This window comes from Heterodontus francisci, chromosome 19 (assembly GCF_036365525.1).
Source record: "Heterodontus francisci isolate sHetFra1 chromosome 19, sHetFra1.hap1, whole genome shotgun sequence".
NCBI classification, from domain to species: domain Eukaryota; kingdom Metazoa; phylum Chordata; class Chondrichthyes; order Heterodontiformes; family Heterodontidae; genus Heterodontus; species Heterodontus francisci.
Genome location: NC_090389.1, coordinates 72,261,858 through 72,282,925, shown reverse-complemented (window position 1 = coordinate 72,282,925; position 21,068 = coordinate 72,261,858). Strand labels below are relative to the sequence as shown.

The window sequence follows — 21,068 nt, the reverse complement described above, 5'->3', positions numbered from 1 at the left end:
AATTACACAACAGTGAGCGCTGTGGAAAAGTAGCTTGGAAGAGATTCTGTAATATTCCATATTTACAAGTTCTTAAATGTAATATCTAGAGCACACAGACAAACTTCATCTCTTGATCTGTAATCTGAGATCACTCAGAGAAATGGAAAGATGTGTGACCGGTGCTTTACCTTAACTCATCTTTTAAATAAGATACATTACACATCAGTTTATCTCACCAGAGCAAGCATGAACTTTGTGTACTTTAGCAGTGTCTGAAGATGTGCTTCTTTCAGAATAAGGCATGCATGTTTCATACTGCACTTTAAATAGAAAGAACAAAATGCTTGGCCTAGGCTCACATCCTGTTCGTGAAGTATGATCTTGTTTAGAATAGCTTATGATTACAAAGAAGCCAATATTACAAAATTGGAAGAGCAAGGTTGAAATCTGGTTTCAATTAATAGCATGCTAATATAGAAAAAAATGTTTTTAGATGGATGGTTAATTCCTGGCTATACTTAAAAGTTCAGGGCTTGGTTGTTCAAGGGGTAAGGTAGAAAGATGACCTTCTAATGTTGGGGTGGGTAGATACAATCAGGTCCTGGGAGTAGTGGTTTCCATATCTACATCAATCATCCTGCTCAGTATCATACAATGATATAAATGGTAAGCAAAATTCTGTATTCAATATATTGATATTATTCAATACTATTGATTTTGTTTAACAAGCTGTACTTTTGTTATGTTTTTGTAATAAAAAAAATAGAGGCCACAAAGCCAGCTTGTATTAGAAATGATAAAACTTTACATTCATGCATTAGACCAGAGATAAGCCACATTGTTAGGACAAAGTACAAAGGTGGGAAACTCTTTCTTTCCCTAGCAACAGCATACTTGCCTGGACAAAGTCAGAAATTGACCAGAAACATAAATTAAAGAAAAATGAAGAAGTGGCCAATACAGTGGCATCTAAGCAATAAGCTGGAAGTGCAGGATAAGGTCCTTGCCAATCGATAGTGGAGGTGCTCAGATCTGCAGCAGTTATCTCTCTTTCTGAAAAGATAATATAATGACTACTTCTCAGAAGGGCTGGCACAGTCCCATTAAATATGTTGTAATAAAGTAAAAGCTTTATACTTCCCAACATAACATTGTAATATATTGGTTCTCCGACATAACAATTGAGTGCTGTAAGATTCCTTCACAATGTAGTGATCATCTAGAGTGTTAGCATTGCATTGCAACAGTGGTGTAGTAATTATCTCAAAGAGTAACATTCTTTCCAAACTACAAGTCTGGATTTTCACAACAAATGGATTTTGTTTTTTAACTAGCTACGTATTTCAGAATGTTCCAGAACCTTGCCCACATTTAAAACAGCCAGAATAGAATTCTTTTATTTTCTAATATTGTTTGCTTTATGTCTCATGCATGATTTAAAATTTACTAATGCCTCTAGTTCAAATTGCTAGCTAGGAAACTTTTCAATCAGAATTCTTAAGTAACTTGAACAGAAAAATCCTCATCTTGCTTCAAAGAACAAGTTAAAACCCAAAATGCATCAAATAACCAAAAAAAATCATTTTGCTTTTGGCTGTTTTGTTTCTGATATGAAATGAGGATTTATATGTTTTAGTTATTGAATAATTTGATTGAAAAATTTGATAGACATTAAGTACATTTTAAATCTTGTATGAGACAAAAAAACAACCAGCATTAGAAATAAAAAAGCTATGATAGTCAATTGATTTTCTTCAATTTATTTATTTGTCTTCACTCTGTGCATGTCAATGATTAAATCACAGCATACAGAAAGTCCCATTGTGTCCCTGAGATGCAACAGAACAGCAAGCAGTGAAGGAATGAGTCAGCAGTCACATTACTCCATTTTATCAATGGGTCATAGAACCTTTACATCAATTCATAACGCCCACTGCAAACAATAGTGTCTTACAGTTGTTACATACTTTTTTTTTAATGTAGTAGGGCTTTTATCTAGTATAAAATGGTACCTGTGCATGTCCATCACATAAGTGGTTACTAAAAGAATTACATAATGACTTATTTTCACATGTACCAAGATGTTCCATAATTTGGAGTTTGCAGTTGAGGGAAGTGTGCTTTTGATCAAAGGAGAGCCGTTTTCAAGGAAAGAAATATTTGCAAATTTTGGATTGGCGGGAGAGCAGTCAGGAAGTCATTCTGGTAGATTGACAACATATGCAGTCACATAATGATTACTTTTATGAAAATTATCTGTTCAGATTCTGCGCTTGTAACAACATAAAAAAGTTGCAATATATTTTCTTCATGAAGGTGATGCACCTTTAAATTATACTTCACAGGCATGACAGCAACAAAATTGGTTGCCTTTATAGTTAAGATATGTATTGTATATTTAGGTAGACCATACTGAATGCCACAAAGATTTGATGGACAGTGCAATGAAGTGTATCAAGTGATGAATCAATACACCTTAAAAAAAGCATATTTTCAACAGCCAAAGATATGTTTTGCTACAGTGCGTGCTGACAGTTGTAACTTATTATATCTTGCGTTGGCAGGGTTAGAAGTATTCACTATTGGGGTCGCCAGCAATTTCTGAAGACTACATTACTCACAGGCTAATCCTGAAATCTGTTATCAACCTCACACCTTCTAAAAAGAGACAAGTAAAATAGGGTGAAAGAGTCATGAGTGGCATGGTGAATCGCCTTATCAGGAGTTAAATCTGAAAATCTATTTGAAGACTAAATACATTACTTTTAATGGGCACAGGAAACACAGTGGAAATAGTAGAATAAGATTTCAATTTTCTCTGCAAATCAGGAGCCAATCTCATCTGTTGAGCCTAAAGAATCTGAGGCTTTGCCTTTCAGTTACTGCCAGGGTGGAAGGTACTGCATTCTTTTCATCAGTTCATCAATTTCTTCTGTTGCTGTGCACCTGCTGCCATGATCCACTAGAAAATTATATCTGCTGTCCATTTTGCTATTGTATGCTTATGAAAACTTCTCTATAGCACAGTCATTATTCAGATCAGTTTGAACTTCGACTAAAAGCCTCTGATTAATGTCAAGACTGCCAATGGTAAAACGCACTGATAGCATATTTACTGCAATAATATGGATATGTTTTTATATGATTCTAATAAAGAACAAAGAGAAACAGAAATGGTTTGAACTGTGTTTCACAAATCCTGTTTTTCCTCCTCAATGGCACTGATAACATTGGAGAAGGATGAATTTCAGGGCTGAAGATTTTGTATTGTAAAGATAGCACTTATAGATTATTAACAAAATAAGCTAGGTGGATAATATTGAGCCTAAAAGGTTGTTAAAATTAAAATGCATAGGATTTTAAAACAGGCTTTTCATTGCAACAGGAGGTAGTGTAAGAGAGGAGATTACGACAGTATAAAAGACAATAGGTTGGTACAGAGCATGCATCAAAGGTTTTGTACAACAAAACTATGGCTCAGGAAAAGCAATGATGGGAAGTAACAGTATGTTATGAAAAGACATGAGGCCTTTCATCCCTGCCTGGAAATCTGTCATAGTACTGGGGCTGGGGGTCATGAAACATCAGGTAGTGTTGCATCCAGGAGGCAGTAAACCATAGAAGCGAATGGTATAAAAAGAGATAGCATGTTTTACTCCATCGGAACATCCTTGCTGTCTTCAAGACTAAGTGGCATAAACAGACTTGGAGCAGCCATTTTTACAGTTTCTCACCAAATCCGGCACATGTGAATGTTAGATGTAAGGCTGATATATATTGCTTTGAAAGGAATTTTAAGATTAATGTTTTATAACAATATAAAAAGTTGATTTTTAGACATATTACTGTCTTTAGCCTTTCAAACCAGTTAGAAAGATAAGGAAGGAATTATGCAACATTTACCACAATACTATACATGATATTGAGCAGTAAACTACATCACTATCACACTTGTGATCTAAATTACCAATTATGCATAAGGCAGTTTATATACACTGCCATAATGATCAATAAATGCCAGAACAATAATCGAATTACTATGAATGCTTGGACTAAATTTTGTTCTTGATAGGAAAAATTCCAGTAATTAGTACCATCGAGAATATCTAGTTTTAGCTTCATTCAGCATATTCAATTGGAATGCAATTTCTTGCATTTATACTTAAGATTGCCTGAGTTAGTTCATGCACCAAGATAAGTTATTTGTTAAATATGTACTCTTTGAGTAATGATTTGGATAAGATTGGAAGGAGATTTGTACCAAGTTAGTCCAAGTGACTGATCTGAATCCAACATATTGCATCAGAACAGTATGAACATTTAAACCATGATTTATCAAACAGAGCTTTATTTGAAGACTATGGGAATTGAAAATACTTTATTGGAGCACTTTTCCAAAGTAAAGCGTGGAAGCAATGTCTGTGCAATGTAGAGGTGAGGAGAGATCAGCATTGCAATCCGTTCGTGCTAAATTTATTTAGAGATACAGCACTGAAACAGGCCCTTCGGCCCACCGAGTCTGTGCCGACCATCAACCACCCATTTATACTAATCCTACATTAATCCCATATTCCTACCACATCCCCACCTTCCCTCAATTCCCCTACCACCTATCTATACTAGGGGCAATTTATAATAGCCAATTAACCTATCAATCTGCAAGTCTTTTGGCTGTGGGAGGAAACCGGAGCACCCGGAGAAAACCCACGCAAACACAGGGAGAACTTGCAAACTCCGCACAGGCAGTACCCAGAATTGAACCCGGGTCCCTAGAGCTGCGAGGCTACGGTGCTAACCACTGCACCACTGTGCCGCCCATCTTATATAATGTCAGCACTCTGGCATAATGCCACCCTTATCCTAATAACTAACTTTATTCAGCTTCAGTTTTGCTGGAAGCTGAAGCCTTCTCATTTAGCCAACTAGAAATATGGATGCATCTGCACCCACTCCCTTTCTCAATAGCATAGTATCTCTACATATTTACCTCTACATGGCTAGAAATTGAACTTGTGTCCTCCAAAGCAATCAGCTTTCCATTATCTCCAGGAACTCTTTCACTGCCAGAAACTGGGAACATGCTTATCATTAGACTGTCATAAACTGGTGGAACTCCCATGCTACCACCACCACCACCAATAGGCCATCATTAGACAATACTTCGCAAACAAAAACAGAAAGCACCTACCTTGGTATGATTCCAGTAACAGGCAGCAGCGGCTTGTTCTTCATTTGCTATGATGCTATGGCTTAAGTCAGGAGGGTAATGGAATACTCTCCACTTGCCTGGATGAGTGCAGCTCCAGCAACACTTAAGAAGCTCAACACTATCCAGGACAAAGCAGCCCGCTTGATCGGCAACCCATCCACCACCTTAAACATTCACTCCCTTCACCAACGGCACACAGGGGCAACAGTGTGTACCATCTACAAGATGTACTGCAGCAACTCACCAAGGTGCCTCCAACAGCACCTTCCAAACCCGTGACCTCTACTGTCTAGAAGAACAAGGACAGCAGATGCAGGGGAACACCACCTGCAAGTTCCCCTCCACATCACATAGCATACTGACCTGAAAGTGTATCGCCGTTCCTTCACCATCACTGTGTCAAAATCCTGGAACTCCCTCCCTAACAGCACTGTGGGTCTAAGTACACCACATAGACTGCAGCGGTTCAAGAAGGCAGCTTACCAACACATTATCAAGGGTAATTAGAGATGGAAAATAAATGCTGGCCTTGCCAGTGACTCATGAATGAATAAAAAAATGATGGCGGGATAAAAATGCCCCATGTAAGAGCCAGTGTCCACCTAGAACTCAAAATATTCCAAAGTGGGGCTATGTTCAAATTAATGCAAAATGGCCTAAGCTGGTTTTTTCATCCAACCTGGCTACAACCCCAATAAACAATTAACACCAAAAGATAAAAGGAAAACAAAAGAACAAATGCATTGATGGCATTTTATTCCTCCACTTTATCAAGTACATGGTAACAAGATTGCAGGTATAAAATTCAACTTGAATGGGCGCACAAAGCTGACGGTATTGCATCTGGCACCTATTATACACCCTGCCCAAATTCAATAGAACTCAATTTTGGATGGGGCATGGGGCTTATAACTGGCAACAGGTGAGCTACTCCCCATTTTGTGTTCTTGCCCAAGTTGATTTTCACACCCTACATGGTTTAACTCTCCTTCAGTAATATATTTCTAAAGGAAATATTTTTGCATCCCTTTTGTCAGATGATATTTTCCTCAGGCCTCATGATGTTTCCTTTCTGAATCTTACTAGTTGCTTAGCAGCAGCATAAAGTCATGTTGTTAAGGAGGTTCTTGACTTTAGAATTAAAAGCACACAGAATAAAAGCAGGGAAATCAAAGCATGATTCTCTGTTACGCAGCTACAACATAGAGAGATGAAATATTTTCACAACAATTCATTTTCAGTCCAGTTTCAATTATCATGAGTTCTCGGAACTAGGTATTTTGCATTTTATAATGAGCTGTGCACATCAGTGATTGACCCCTAATATAGCATAGTGTGTAACATGAAAAATCAGAAGCCAAGATCCAGTAACCTTATCACAGAAATTTTAAATTTAGTTTATCTCTTTAACATTGGTTGCCATATATAAAAGCTAAACTATATGTAGATATCCCAGACTCATAGCAGATTAAACCATTTTATAACTTATATTATTGCACGCTATGTTAGATATTTCTTCAGCCTATACACTATGATTTTTTTTATCATTAAATTAACTGTAATCTGTAACTTCATATCCACATTGACATTTCAAAGGAAAGTTCAAGTATGATTGAGAAATATCAAGTGACATACCTTTCTTGACAGCTGTTATTCCCATTGAAGGTTGTCCCAGGGGTGCCTTTTTCTCCCACTTGCCTTCATCCATGTTAAAGATGTCGACTGATCCTAAAGGGCTCTGCTCCTCATTCATGCCGCCAATAATGAGGATTTGTTTGCTCAGAATGACTGCTGCTGCCCCAGCTCGAGGAGTGGGCATTGAGGGTAGCCCTGTCCACTTCTGACTGACAACATCCAACATTTCAATTTTGTCCAGGGGCAGTCCTGTCTCACTACAGCCCCCAAGAACAAACAACTGTCTATCCTGGTACACCGGAGTGCAGTACACACGCTTGGTAGGCATTGGAGGGAAATCTTCCCAGTACATAGACTTTACACTACTCACTGCCATACCTGAATTGCCAGCAAGAATTTGTTCCCACTGAGCCTCCACGGAACATAAGATTCCTTTAGTCAAATATTCCAGAGCATTAAAACCCAGCAGAGCTTATCGATGAAACGTCAAGAAATAACTAATTGGAAAGATGATTGTGATCACTGGAATTCCACAGGGATAAATTAAAAATACCTAGAATACATTCTATTGTGAATGCTATAGTCATAGTTTCACAAAGGCGACTCTTTTTAGCATTGTTTCACGTGGGAGTCCAAGGGCAGAATGTGCAAGCGAATGACTTGAGAAGAAAGGGAGAGTGCAATGGAGGAATCTGCGTCCCAGAACTGGGTCCCATCTCACATTCTTCTCAGCCAGGTATGGCTTAAACCTTCATTAAAGGAACAAAAGCAGATGTCAGTAATTGTTTTCCTATGTTAGTGACTGTTTCTTTACTACATAAAAAATTATTTTGATCATCTATGACAATATATAATATCCATTTTTCACTTACACATCAATACACATCTATAATTCTAGTATATTCTGTAATCTTCAGGACATAGCACATAAGGTCACTGCCTAAAATATAATTTTATTTAATAATACTGAAACCCAAATCTCCAACAATCCAAATTGGGTGACTATTTAAATAATTTGTATCAAGTTTTGTATAGTCTGTCTCTTTAAGATCATATTAGCACATATATAATTTACAGGGATATTTTAGTCATATTTTTCCTTTGAGTACACATAAACATTTCTGATAGGTCATTGTCCTGAAATATTACCCTGATATTAATGCTGAAGAGATGAAGGTGCCAGGGAGGCTGAAATTGACCAAACCTGGCAAGGCTGGGTATGTGAGGGCCCTACCAATCTGAGCAGCAGGGCCACAGTAACATACTGTAGGCCCACCTCCCACCTGGCAGCTGACTTGATGGACAACCTGGCAGGCGGGGGGCTCTTGGGCCTCTGGAGGCTCCCAAGGAGCTATCCTTGACCCCATCCTATTTCTTAACTACATGCTGCCTATCGGGACATCATCCAAAAACACAATGTTAGGTTCCAGCTCTGCTTCACCACCACCTTTCTCAACCATTGTCTCTAAATTGTCAGACTGCTTCTCCAACATCCACTATTGGATGAGCAGAAATTTCCTCCAACTAATTATTGGGAAGACTGAAGCATTGTCTTTGGTCCCCACAGCAAACTTAGCTCCCTAGACATCAACTCCATCCTTCTCCCTGGCAATGCTATGAGGCTGAACCACAACATCTGCAACCTTGATGTCATTTTTGACCATGAGATGAGCTTCTGACCACACATCTATACCATCACCAAGATCACTTATTTCTACCTACGTAACACTGCCCGACTCTGCCCCTGCCTTGGCTGCTGAAACTTAATGCTTTTATTAACTCTACTCTTGCTTATTCTAACACACTCCTGCTTGGCCGAACTCTACTCTTGCTTATTCTAACACACTCCTGGTTCGCCGAACTCTACTCTTGCTTATTCTAACACACTCCTGCTTGGCCGAACTCTACTCTTGCTTATTCTAACACACTCCTGGTTCGCCGAACTCTACTCTTGCTTATTCCAACACACTCCTGGTTGGCCTCCCATCTCTCACTCTCCACAAACTTGAGCTCCTCCAACCTCTGCCTCCCGTATCGTAACTTGTACCAAGTTTTATTCACCCGTTTCCCCTGTGCTTACTGACCTACTTGGCTCCTGGTCCAGCAATAATCAATTTTAAAATTCTTATCCTTCTTTTCAAATCTCTCCATGCCCTCACTCATCCCTACCTCTGTAACCTCTGGTATGATCCCAGCAGCGGCAGGAAGAGGCCCCTAATTGGCTATTAATAGGCCACTTAAGGGCCTCAATTGGCCTCTGGGCGGGAACACCATCATTGGCCTATCGACCCTGGAATGATCACTGGGGGACGGGAACGCGACAGGCCCTGCACTCTGCCACTTCCCCCGCCACCCGTCATGATACTCCATGCCCCCTGCCTCTGATCCCACCTCAGGGTTGGAGGGGGGGCGGGGGGGGGGGGGGGGGGGGGCGGGGGGGCCCAAATCCCAGCCTGGCGTTCCCTCCACCTCTCTCTCATCCTTTAAGGTGCTCCTTAAAATTTACATCTTTGACAAAGCTTTTGATAACCTGTCCTAATATGTCCTTATGTGGCTCAGTTTGATAACGCTCCTGTGAAGCCTCTTGTGGCATTTTACTATGCTAAAGGCGTTATTAAATGAAAGCTACTATTGTTGTTTGGGAATGATCTTTGGCACTGGGAGGGGAATTCCAGGCATCAATCGGAGGGGGTGGGGGGGATGGGGAACGTTGCAGGGTGGGGGGGGGGGGGGGGGGTGCTGATGGCTGGTGCTCAGAGCTGATGGAAGTCAAAGGCTTCTTGAGAGGCCTGGTTGGGGGCGGGCTATTGGGGGTGTGGGAGGCCTGCCCCTCCTGACCCATCAGGAGTGCTAAAAGTGTCATTCACCTTGGGCAGCCAGCAGCTCCAGCCTTGGATCAGGTGCTGGGAATCACACAGGTCAGGATTCTCCCTCACATACCATTAAATTTAATTTTCAGCACCAATGATGTCATTAGGCCCTGACTCTGGTACTTAGGCCCCAACTTGCCTTTTGGGGGAGAATCATCCACCACCTGTTTTCTGCACATTAGAATTTCATGGGATAGGGCTGGGGTCAATTTGGGGCTGGGTTATCAAATCCTGAAATTGGAAACCTTCATTGAAGGAAGGGTTAAAATTGAGGCTATTAACTCTGTTTCTCTGTTCACAGATGCTGCCTGACCTGTTCAGTGTTTCCAACATTTTCTGTTTTTATACCAGATTTCCAGAATCCACAATATATTGCTTTTGTAGCCATTTTAAAACTTGTGCCAAATATTTGTTTTTGCGTGGTATGATTGGGGCCTGCATGTAGTGACCGGCAGTATAGGTAGAGGATTTTTTTTAATATACATAATGTATCTGACCTTTGTTCAATAACTGAGATTGGGAATTAATTTTGCAGGAAACTGTGATCATGAATTAGTGTCCCATCACTCTGCAACACAATTCCAATAACATACAACATGTAAGAGCTCCTAACCGGAGACTCGTGCAGCAGCACAAACACTACCAGCATCACGCAATGCTCAGGTCCTTATCAACGTTTGTTTAGGCATCTTTAATATATGGAATGATTGATCAACTATGTCAGTGTGAGAGTGTCAGAATCATAGTTTTAATGGCATGTGAGAGCTACCACAGTTTCTCTTTAATTTGGTACCTGCTGAATCAGAGAAGAGCCTATGTTCTTTCTGTAAGCATCACAGCATGCATACAGGTACCTGATTACCACAACCAGCATTCTGAATTTTATAACAAGAACAGAAGATCCATTGAACCAGAATATGATATAAATTGTTCTTCATTCCGAAAGGATAGTGTTTCAGCTGGACTTGAATTTTGATTACCTCAACTCTCAGAGGCTGTACTTTCTTATGAACATCCCATTTTTTCATTTGTGAAACAAACGTGCCTGCCTCAGATAATTTACGTCAGAGTTTTCCCTTAACTACAATTACTGAATGCAAAGACTTCCTTTTCTAATCTACACTCAATCCCAGAATAAATGACTTTTAATCATTGAGGAGGAAACTTCTCAATTAAGGCACTTATCATTTTCAAATCAAGACAGTGCCAATTGCAATTCAAAACTATTTAAATCTGCCATTAATTATTCATGACTCCAAACTAATTTTACATTTAATTAACTATTTTTGTTATTTATTTACAAAGATTTCAGTCTGGATTTTCCAAATGGCAGTAATGTCATTATTAATGTTCCAATGATTTTAACCAGCATTAAGATAACAATTCCCAGCACAGACACGATGGGCCGAAGAGCCCGTTTCTGTGCTATATAACTCTTTGTATAATTCTAACAAGGTAATCAAGGGCGAGGTTGAGAAATTACTTACCCATGTCTGATTTTCCATTCCATTCCATGATATCTCCGCTCCCCTGACACACTCTAACCTGTCTCCCTCTGAACTTGCTGCACTCCTCTCTCAGGTCTAACTGCGACATTGTGATCAAACCCGCTGACAAGGGTGGTGCTGTTGTTGTCTGGCGCACCAATCTCTACCGTGCAGAGGCTGACCGCCAATTCTCATACACTTCTTCCTACCTCCCCCTGGACCATGACCTCACCACCGAACATCAAGCTACTGTCTAGAGGACTGTCACTGACGTCATCTCCTATGGAGATCTTCCCTCTCCAGCTTCCAAACTCATAGTCCCCAAACCCGGGACAGCCCGCTTCTACCTCCTTCCTAAAATCCACAAACAGGACTGTCCTGGTAGACCCATCGTTTCCGCCTGTTCCTGCCCCCATTGAACTTATTTCTTCCTATCTTGACTCTATCTTTTCTCCCCTGGTCCAGTCTCTTCCCACCTACATCTGTGACTCTTCTAATGCCCTACGTCATTTTGACAATTTCCAGTTTCCTGGCCCTAACTGCCTCCTCTTCGCTATGGATGTCCAATCTCTCTACCTCCATCTCCCACGAGGACGGTTTAAGGGCTCTCTGCTTCTTCCTTGAACAGAGGCCCAACCAGTCCTCATCCACCACCACCCTCCTCCTCCGCCTGGCTGAACTTGTTCTCACATTGAACAACTTCTCCTTCAACTCCACTCACTTCCTTCAAATAAAAGGTGTTGCTATGCATACCCGCATAGGCCCTAGTTATGCCTGTCTTTTTGTGGGATATGTCGAACATTCCTTGTTCCAGTCCTACTCAGGCCCCCCTCCCCCAACTCTTTTATTGGTACATTGATGACTGTATCGGTGCCGTTTCCTGCTCCTGCCCCAAACTGGTAAACTTTATCAGCTTTGCTTCCAATTTCCACCCTTCTCTCACCTTTACATGGTCCATCTCTGACACTTCCCTTCCTCGACATCTCTGTCTCCATCTCTGGGGATAGGCTGACTACTAATATTCATTATAAGCCCACAGACTCCCACAGCTACCTCGACTACACTTCTTCACACCCTGCCTCCTGTAAGGACTCCATTCCATTTTCCCAGTTTCTCCGTCTCCGATGCATCTGCTCTGATGATGCTACCTTCCAGTGTTTCTGATATGTCTTCCTTTTTCCTCAACCGAGGATTCCCCCCTGCTGTGGTTGACAGGGCCCTCAACCGTGTCCGGCTCATTTCCTTCCCCTCCCTCCCGAACCGCGACTGGATTCTCCTTGTCCTCATTTTCCACCCCGCCAGCCTCCATATCCAAAGGATCATCCTCCGTCATTTCCGCGACATCCACCATGATGCCACCACCAAACGCATCTTCCCCTCCCCTGTCAGCATTCCGAAGGGATCGTTCCCTCCGCGACACCCTGGTCCACTCCTCTATTACCCCCAACACCTTGTTCACTTCCCATGGCACCTACCTATGCAATCGCAGGAGGCATAATACCTGCCCATCTACCTCCTCTCTCCTCACTATCCAAGGCCCCTTTCAGGTGAAACAGCGATTTACTTGTACTTCTTTTAATTTAGTATACTGTATTCGCTGCTCACAATGCGGGCTCCTCTACACTGGGGAGACCAAACGCAGAAACGCTTTGCAGAACACCTCTGCTCAGTCCAAAAACATGACTTCCTGCTTTTGGTCGCTTGCCATTTCAACACACCCGCCTGCTCTCATGCCCATATCTCTGTTCTGGGCTTGCTGCACTGTTCCAGTGAACATCAACGCAAGCTTGAGGAACAGCATCTCATTTACCGATTAGGCATGCTACAGCCTATCAGACTGAACGTTGAGTTCAATAATTTCAGAGCATGACTGGCCCTTTTTTATTTTTGCTTTTTTTTATTTGTATGAAACAACATTTTTTTTTTACCATGTGCCCGCCCACTCGTTTTTTTAATATTTGAGCTTTTGGCTGGGGCTGTTCATTATTCTGTCATTTAACACCCTCTCTGCACTAATGCTTTGACTTTCACCACATCATAAACACTCTCTCTTTGCCTTTGCCCCCTGACCTCCTTGTCAGTTAATCTCTCTGACCCTCTGTCCTATCAACACTTCCCTTTTGCCCTCTTTTCCCTCACCCCTGCTTTATTTGCTTTAAACCTATTACATTTCTAACCTTTACCAGTTCTGATGAAAGGTCGCTGACCTGAAACATTGGGCTGAATTTTAGCAGCGCGCCGAGGCGGCTTTCCGACATGGAAGTGCTGCTAAACAGGCCCCGCGATATTAGGCGCCGGGGCTGATCTAAATAGAGGGGGTGGAGTGGCCGTCCCCGATGACGTAGAGGAGTGGCTGCCGTGTCCCTGGCAACAGTGTCCGGTGCCACTGTGCTGGCGCCATTTTTAAAGGGCTTTAAGCCCTCAGCAAAAATTTACATTTTTAAAGGTAGAGTAGACGTGATTATTTTTAAATAAGTATTGAGGAGATGGAGGCCCTTCCCCATCCCCCACCCCCAATGGTCTTTTCATTGCCCGATATTAATAAAAGTTATTTTATGCCCGACCCGAACTTCCCCCTCCCCCCCCACCCTTCTCACATTTTCCCTTCAACCCCTTCCCACCATCCCCACAGCCAATAAAGATAGTTTTTCCTGCTCCCCCACCCTTCCCGCCCTGAAAATTTTACTCCTCCCCCCTCCCCACCAGGTTCTCGCCTCGGAACTCCATCCAGAGTTGCATTTGCCGGCCGTAAAATCAGCGTGGCACAGCCGCTGCCAGCAGGTAAGTTCATTTGCATCTAATTTTTGTTAACTTAAATATTTAGATGAAGGCCCGATCACCAAGTGGCGGGAGGCGCTGCACCGAGGTCCCCCGCCGCCGGTAATATGCAGCGGGCCCTTCTCAACGTCACGGGTTGAGGCGGGCCTCTCCCGCAGAATTTTACCGGCCCCCCCCACCCCGTGACCCACGGCGTCATGGTGCTGGTAAAATTCAATCCATTAACTCTCTTCTCTTCTCTCTCCACAGATGCTGCCAGAACTGCTGAGTATTTCCAGCACTCTTTTTATTTCTGATTTTCCATGTTTTCTGAAGGGCAAATAGAAATCTCCCCTATCAGTATGCTGCTAAATTATTGTTTTTAGAAAAACAATCCTGTCAGCCCACAAGCAATATCCTGAGTGTATTTGTATTATAGTTGTATTATAGTCATGTGTTTACATAGCAACTAAGGAATTTCAGTAAAGTTATTATTAGTTTTAGTACCTCAGGGGCACTCTGCTTCACAGCCAGGTATTTTCTTTTTAACTAGCACAATTTTGGATGTTTAAACGGGATAGTACGACCTAAAGAAAATATATGTTCAAATATAGAGATTGTCAGTGGGGCAAAATATCTGCTTGGATTACCTAATTACCGTGTGCTAATGGTAAACCTTTACTGTGGCCAATACTAAATCCTGGCTGAGTTATTACTCTTCCTGTCCTAGTTACATTGATTTCATTTATTTTTATTTAGAGATACAGCACTGAAACAGGCCCTTCGGCCCACCGAGTTTGTGCCGACCAACAACCACCCATTTATACTAACCCTACAGTAATCCCATATTCCCTATCACCTCCCTACACTGGGGGCAATTTACAATGGCCAATTTACCTATCACTTGCAAGTCTTTGGCATGTGGGAGGAAACCAGAGCACCCAGCGAAAACCCACGCAGACATAGGGAGAACTTGCAAACTCCACACAGGCAGTACCCAGAATCGAACCCGGGTCCCTGGAGCGTGAGGCTGCGGTGCTAACCACTGCGCCACCCATATTCTTACAAAAAGAAACTAATAATGTAATTAAAGCTAAGGTTGTGCTCAGACCTGAAGACAAGCACTCTGCAAACCAACACACCCTGAAAACTCGAAGACAAATGCAAAACAGAAATCATTGTCAAATACCAGAGACACACACTGGCTCTTTCATGCACATCGTATTACATGCTCACACAATTAGCCCTTAGATGTAAACCAATCCCACTGCATTATTGTAAATAGGCCATACTATAACTTGCATTTATATAGCACCACTAATGCAGTAAGACATCACAGGAGTATAATCAGTCAAAAATTACACCGAGCCGAAGGAGGAAACATTAGAACAGGTGACTAAAAGCTCAGTCAAAGAGATAAGTTTAAGGAGTATCTTAAAGGAGAAGTGAGAGATGGAGAGGCAGAAAGGTTTAAGGAGGGAATTCCAGACCTTACGACCTAGACTGCTGAAGGCCAATGGCAGGATGAAGGGAGTAGGGTATTCACAAGAGGCTGGAGTTAAAGGAATGCCCTCAGCAGGTTGTGTGGTGAGGATTATAGAGATAGTGAGCAGCAAAACAATGAAGAGATTTGAACAGAAGTATGGGAATTTTAAAATTGAGGTGTTACTAGATTGAGAGCCAATGTAGATCAGCAAGCATAGGGGTTATGGATGATGGGGCTTGGTGTGGGTTAGGAAATGGCAGTGGAGTTTTGGAGGATCTCACTTTTACAGAGGGTGGAAGGTGGGAGGCTGGCCAGGTGAGCATCGGAATAAACAATCTGGAAGCAACAAAAGATGGACGAGGGCTTCAGGAGCAGACAAGCTGAGGCAGGAGTAAAGACGGGCGATGGTGTATCAGTGGAAGTAGATGGTCTTTGTGATGGAGAGGATCTAGTGTCGGAACTTCAGCTACTAAATCTGATACTGGGGTTATGAAGAGTCTGGTTCAGTCTGACAGTAGCTGGGGAAGGGGACAGAATAGTTGCTAAGGGAACAGATTTATGGTGGGGGCTGATAATGATGGCTTTGGTCTTCCCAATCTTTAAACTGGAAGAAATTGCGGCTTATCCAGGACGGGATACCATACAAGCTATCTGATGTTGTGGTCAGATAGGACTAAGTGTCATTGTGTATATGTGTCACATCTTTGAAGATGTTGCCAAGAGGCAGCATGTAGATGAGAAATAGGAAGGGGTCAAGGATGGATCCTAGGGGGATTCCAGAGGTAATACCGTGACATGGAAGAGAAGCCATTGCAGGAGATCCTCTGGCTACGAATGAATAGGTCAGAGTGGAACCAAGCAATTGTAGTTCCAATCAGCTGGATCACTGAGGAGAGGCATTGGAAGAGGATGGTGTGGTCAATCATATCAAAACCTGATGACTCCACCATGGCCACAGTCCGCAGTCACAGAGGATGTCAGTTATGACTTTTATTAGGCCCATTTCAGTGGCATAGCAAGGACAAAAACCTGACTTGCAGAATTTCAAATTTGGCATTGTAGGAATGGATTTGGGAGGCAACATGTTCAAGGTCTTTGGAGAGAAAAGGAAGGACAGAGGAGACATGGATGGATATTCATGACATTCAACGGCATTACCATCGCTGAATCCCCCACTATCAACATCCTAGGGGCTACCATTGACCAGAAACTGAACTGGAGTAGCCATATAAATACCGTGGCTACAAGAGCAGGTCAGAGGCTAGGAATCCTGAGGCGAGTAACTCACCTCCTGACTCCCCAAAGCCTGTCCACCATCTACAAGGCACAAGTCAGGAGTGTGATGGAATACTCTCCACTTGCCTGGATGGGTGCAGCTCCAACAACACTCAAGAAGCTCAACACCATCCAGGACAAAGCAGCCTGCTTGATTGGCACCCCATCTACAAACATTCACTCCCTCCACCACCGACGCACAGTGGCAGCAGTGTGTACCATCTACAAGGTGCACTGCAGCAATGCACCAGGCTCCTTAGACAGCACCTTCCAAACCTGCACCCTCTACCACCTAGGACAAGGGCAGCAAATGCATGGGAACACCACCACCTGCAAGTTCCCCTCCAAGTCACACACCATCCTGACTTGGAACTATATTGCCGTTCCTTCACTGTCACTGGGTCAAAATCCTGGAACTCCCTTCCTAACAGCACTGTAGGTGTACCTACCCCAAATGGACTGCAGCGGTTCAAGAAGACAGCTCACCACCACCTTCTCAAGGGCAATTAGGGATGGGCAATAAATACTGGCCAGCAATGCCCACATCCCATGAATGAATTTTAAAAAAAATTTGAAGAAGTAGGATGTTTATGGAAGATTTTGAAAAGGGAAGGGGAGTGTATCTGAAGAGAGAGAACAGTTTGTAATTTCAGTTAGCATGGGAGCCAGGAAGGGAAGTTGAGTGATCATCAGTTTAGTGGAATATAAATACACATTACATTCTCACATCCAGATGATCAAATCCAAATCCATCTACAGCATTCACATGCAAAAGAAAATAGACCTTCACCGTGAAGGTCACTGTCTTCATAAAAAAAGGTATTGTGTAAGCACTCTTTTATTTAAACTGGGAGAAAAGCCAAGTAATTCAATAATAGGGTTCAATTTGATTTATGTCATGTGACACGTTTGTAATCAAAACAGTGTTTGCAATTTCCTTAGTGATTCTCCTCCTAGGGCACAGTAATTTCGACCCATTTGTGGGTCTATTCGGGATTTCTGCTGATCTTCCGCAGACATTAAGGGGACTGATCAGATAGCCCCTACCCCAACCTGAAGAAATTCCTCACACAAATTTCACATCCCAGCACCCCACTTAAAATATTTCTCACACCCCAGATATGAATCAAAGTAGGAATTTAGTGTGCAACTCAACCTAAAAAGCAATTCAATGGGATTTCAATAAATAACAGCTATCTAGAAGGAGAATGTCCTCTTCCATGTTTCCTATCAAATTCCTCATGACAATTTATCCCTATATTCATTTCCATATTCCAACCTCAAAATACAAACAAGCTACCTCTTCCGAATTGTTGGACAATTGCTCCAACCCAACAACATGTTGTGAAAAGGCAGAACCTTTGTACATCAGTGTCCAACATACCTCATGGCCAACCTGATCCTGAAGTGTACAACAAATACTTTTCATATATCACAATGACAGTTTCAGTGAACCTTCTTGTAAATGTCACATTAATTAAATGTAAAATGCCATGGTAATATGTGCCGATTTTATGATTTTCCATTTTTTTTTTTTAAATTATGCCAAAACTGTTTGACACCATTCTGTTGCCTTTTATTGGGAAATGAATCCTAGATCAACGAGCTATGAAAAGAGATTAAGCATATTTGTTCTTGCTGGACTAAAGCAATAATCAAAGTTCCAATAATCAAAGGGAATTAGAATGATGATTGTGGTAATGTTCTTTGTGCTGAGGGGTGATAATATTAAAGCAAGGAAATCTTGTATTAAATGATAACTCAAGGAATAACTACCTCCCATAATTTATGGAATAAGCTTCTATTTAGCACTGTGAATGAGGGCTTTAAACATTCATAACAAGAGAGAAGAGGTTAGATATCCGATTCAACAATACGCAGAAAGACAATAGTTTGTTTCTAGGGCAAGAGCGACAGGAGAAATGCCTGGATGGGGAGAATGTATTTTCATGTTAGTATCTTTTTCTTCAGTCCACAAAAAAGTCAATCCCACATACAACCTACAAATGTAAACTCACATAAACAATCCAACACAAATCTATCCCTCTAGCACTCCAACACAAGCTTGTATGTTAAACCCCAAAATATAATTTGTAGTCTATACCTCAAAACAAACCATTATTCTAAAACTTACAGATTACTGTTGTTGATATCAGTGAACAACCCTAAACACCTACATATGATAGTTGTCTGCCTACTATTCTAAACTTTCATTTTAAATGTTGCTATACCTGTGTTAAAATAGCAGACTGTACATTACAATACAAGGGCTTTAGTACTAATTTCTAGGCTCAAGATTCTAAACACATACCAAATAAGAGAAATAAATGCAAATAGAAACCTACATCTAAATTCCAAAAGACAAATTGATACTCTTAAGTTTTTAAATACAATAAATATAATCACTCAGAGATTGATTAAATTATGTTATACATTAAATCCCAATACAAGCATATCCTAAACCCTTAAGTAAATATCTACATCTCTAAGTCTGAAAATAAAGACTAGACTTTAAACCCAAAGACAAACTCAGACCCCAAAATTACACAAATATCCTAAAATGCAAATGCAAAGTAATATTTTGACTAGTCCTCATGTCATGAAGTTTGGCCAACCTTGACCTGGATTTTACTATAGTAACAACGGTGCTATTTTTTCAGGGTAAATCTGATAGCACCGTCTGGTGTCCACACATGTGCAGTTAAAAATGCAAATCCAGAGGTTGCTGTCAGAGATACCCATCAAGTCTGCAGGGTGTGTTGCTGCAGTCCTCACCGATAGACTCAGCACGGAAATCACTGTAATGGCATGAACTTGGGGCAATTACCCAACAGTCTTCCACTAAAAAAGCTAAAAAGAATTAGGGCTGGTACATATGGGAACAAGTGAATTTTTCATGGTGTCATAAATGATAATGACTGCTGAACAACCTCTGTGGCTCCGAAAAAATAATTTTACAAGTCTCATTCCCCCAGAAGAAAATTGATGTTGCAGATTTTTAAAGAATTTTGTTTAACTTTTTCTCTTTGTCTTTGTTATTTCTCGTCCTTAATCCTATCTGTATACCCTAATCTTTATTTTGCTTCCTGCACTTGATATAAATGCAATTTCCTGCTTTTTAATTCCTGGTTTAGACTCTTACTGGCACAGTGAAGATACAATTTGATTGGTTGAAGAACCTTGCTGCTGTTTGCCCTGTTCACAGATGCCACAGATCCCCTGTAGACAGTGCTGCCCTGAAACAGATGCCAGATTAGTGGAAATGCTCACTGACAAGCTTGTCAGTGAAATGCTTGTGGGCAGTTGCACTGCAGGTGAACAGCAAAAGCCTTTCCTTGGCTGCTGACAGCAGAATCCAGGCCCTTGTTTTATTTTACATGGGGAAGAGGTACATCACCATGTGTGATGATGGTTTTCAGCAAGATTGTGTCATCATTTGGTTTATCTATAAAGAAACAAGAGATTTTCCACTTTCCTTGCTATAAAACGCTGTCCTTTAACCCAGAAACCTTTTAATTTAATCCCAGTCCCTATTCTAATTGTCATGCTCTCCATTGTCAGTTCCACACGAGTTATTTCAGGTTTATTCCCAAACTGAAGTTCCACCAAGCAAAAAACAGCCCTAAACCTGTTGCCTGTGACTGTTTATTACCATTCAGAAATCCTGACAAAGCAGGGAAAATGCAACACCTTACAAGTTACTGTGTGTACACCACAAAGTTAGTAAATATTTAAGTATTTAAGCAGATAGTGGCTCTACCTGGTAGCAGCATCCGCATGAGTGCGCTTTACTCGCTTGCTCCGATGCCCACAACTCCTGGAGTTTGTCACTTTCCCAGATTGCTGGCCGATTCTAGTTAATCGCTTCTTGGCCCGCTCTCTTGAAACTATTCCCGGACCGATAGAAATGCCATTTCTACCTCCAACTGGCAGTTTGGAAGCGGATTCCGGATGGACACTCAGACTGATTTGGGTTGCTTGCAGAGCGCTGGATTTGCTCCATTCCCTCTCTCCAGTTTCCGGCTTGTCTGCTCTCTCCGGCACGATTTGCTTCGTCTCCTGAGTCCACGCTGGGCGCCTCTGCTTTTGGCTTCTTTCTCGGCTGCAATTTCACTGGTATTTCCCCGCAGGTTTCTGAAACGCTTCTTCATTCTCGCTGCCGCTTTGAATTTCTTGTGTTTCTCCCCCGTCTTGCTGGCATTACTTTCTCCTGGATTCTCTCTGGACTCTCGCCCTTCTGTCGATGGATTTGTTAGTTTCAGTGTTACCCCCAGTTTATTTCACTGTTTCCATGTGCCTTGCTCTGGTTGCCTCTTCCTATGGCCATCTATTGATGTTTTTCAGATCTCTCTCCGAGGAAAGCTAAA

The 21,068-nt window shown here is 41.7% G+C and overlaps 1 protein-coding gene across 1 annotated transcript in view; it reads right to left on the bottom strand.

The window, feature by feature from the left end:
- LOC137380178 (kelch domain-containing protein 8B-like) overlaps positions 1-21,068 on the bottom strand; it is a 132,983-nt gene extending 111,915 nt beyond the window's left edge. Inside the window, exons 1-2 of the mRNA XM_068051940.1 lie at positions 20,462-21,068; positions 6,827-7,575 (exon numbers count right to left, since the gene is read on the bottom strand). Of these exons, the coding sequence (XP_067908041.1) occupies positions 6,827-7,202 (376 nt within the window). The 5' untranslated portion in view covers positions 7,203-7,575; positions 20,462-21,068. The remainder of the gene's footprint in view (positions 1-6,826; positions 7,576-20,461) is intronic.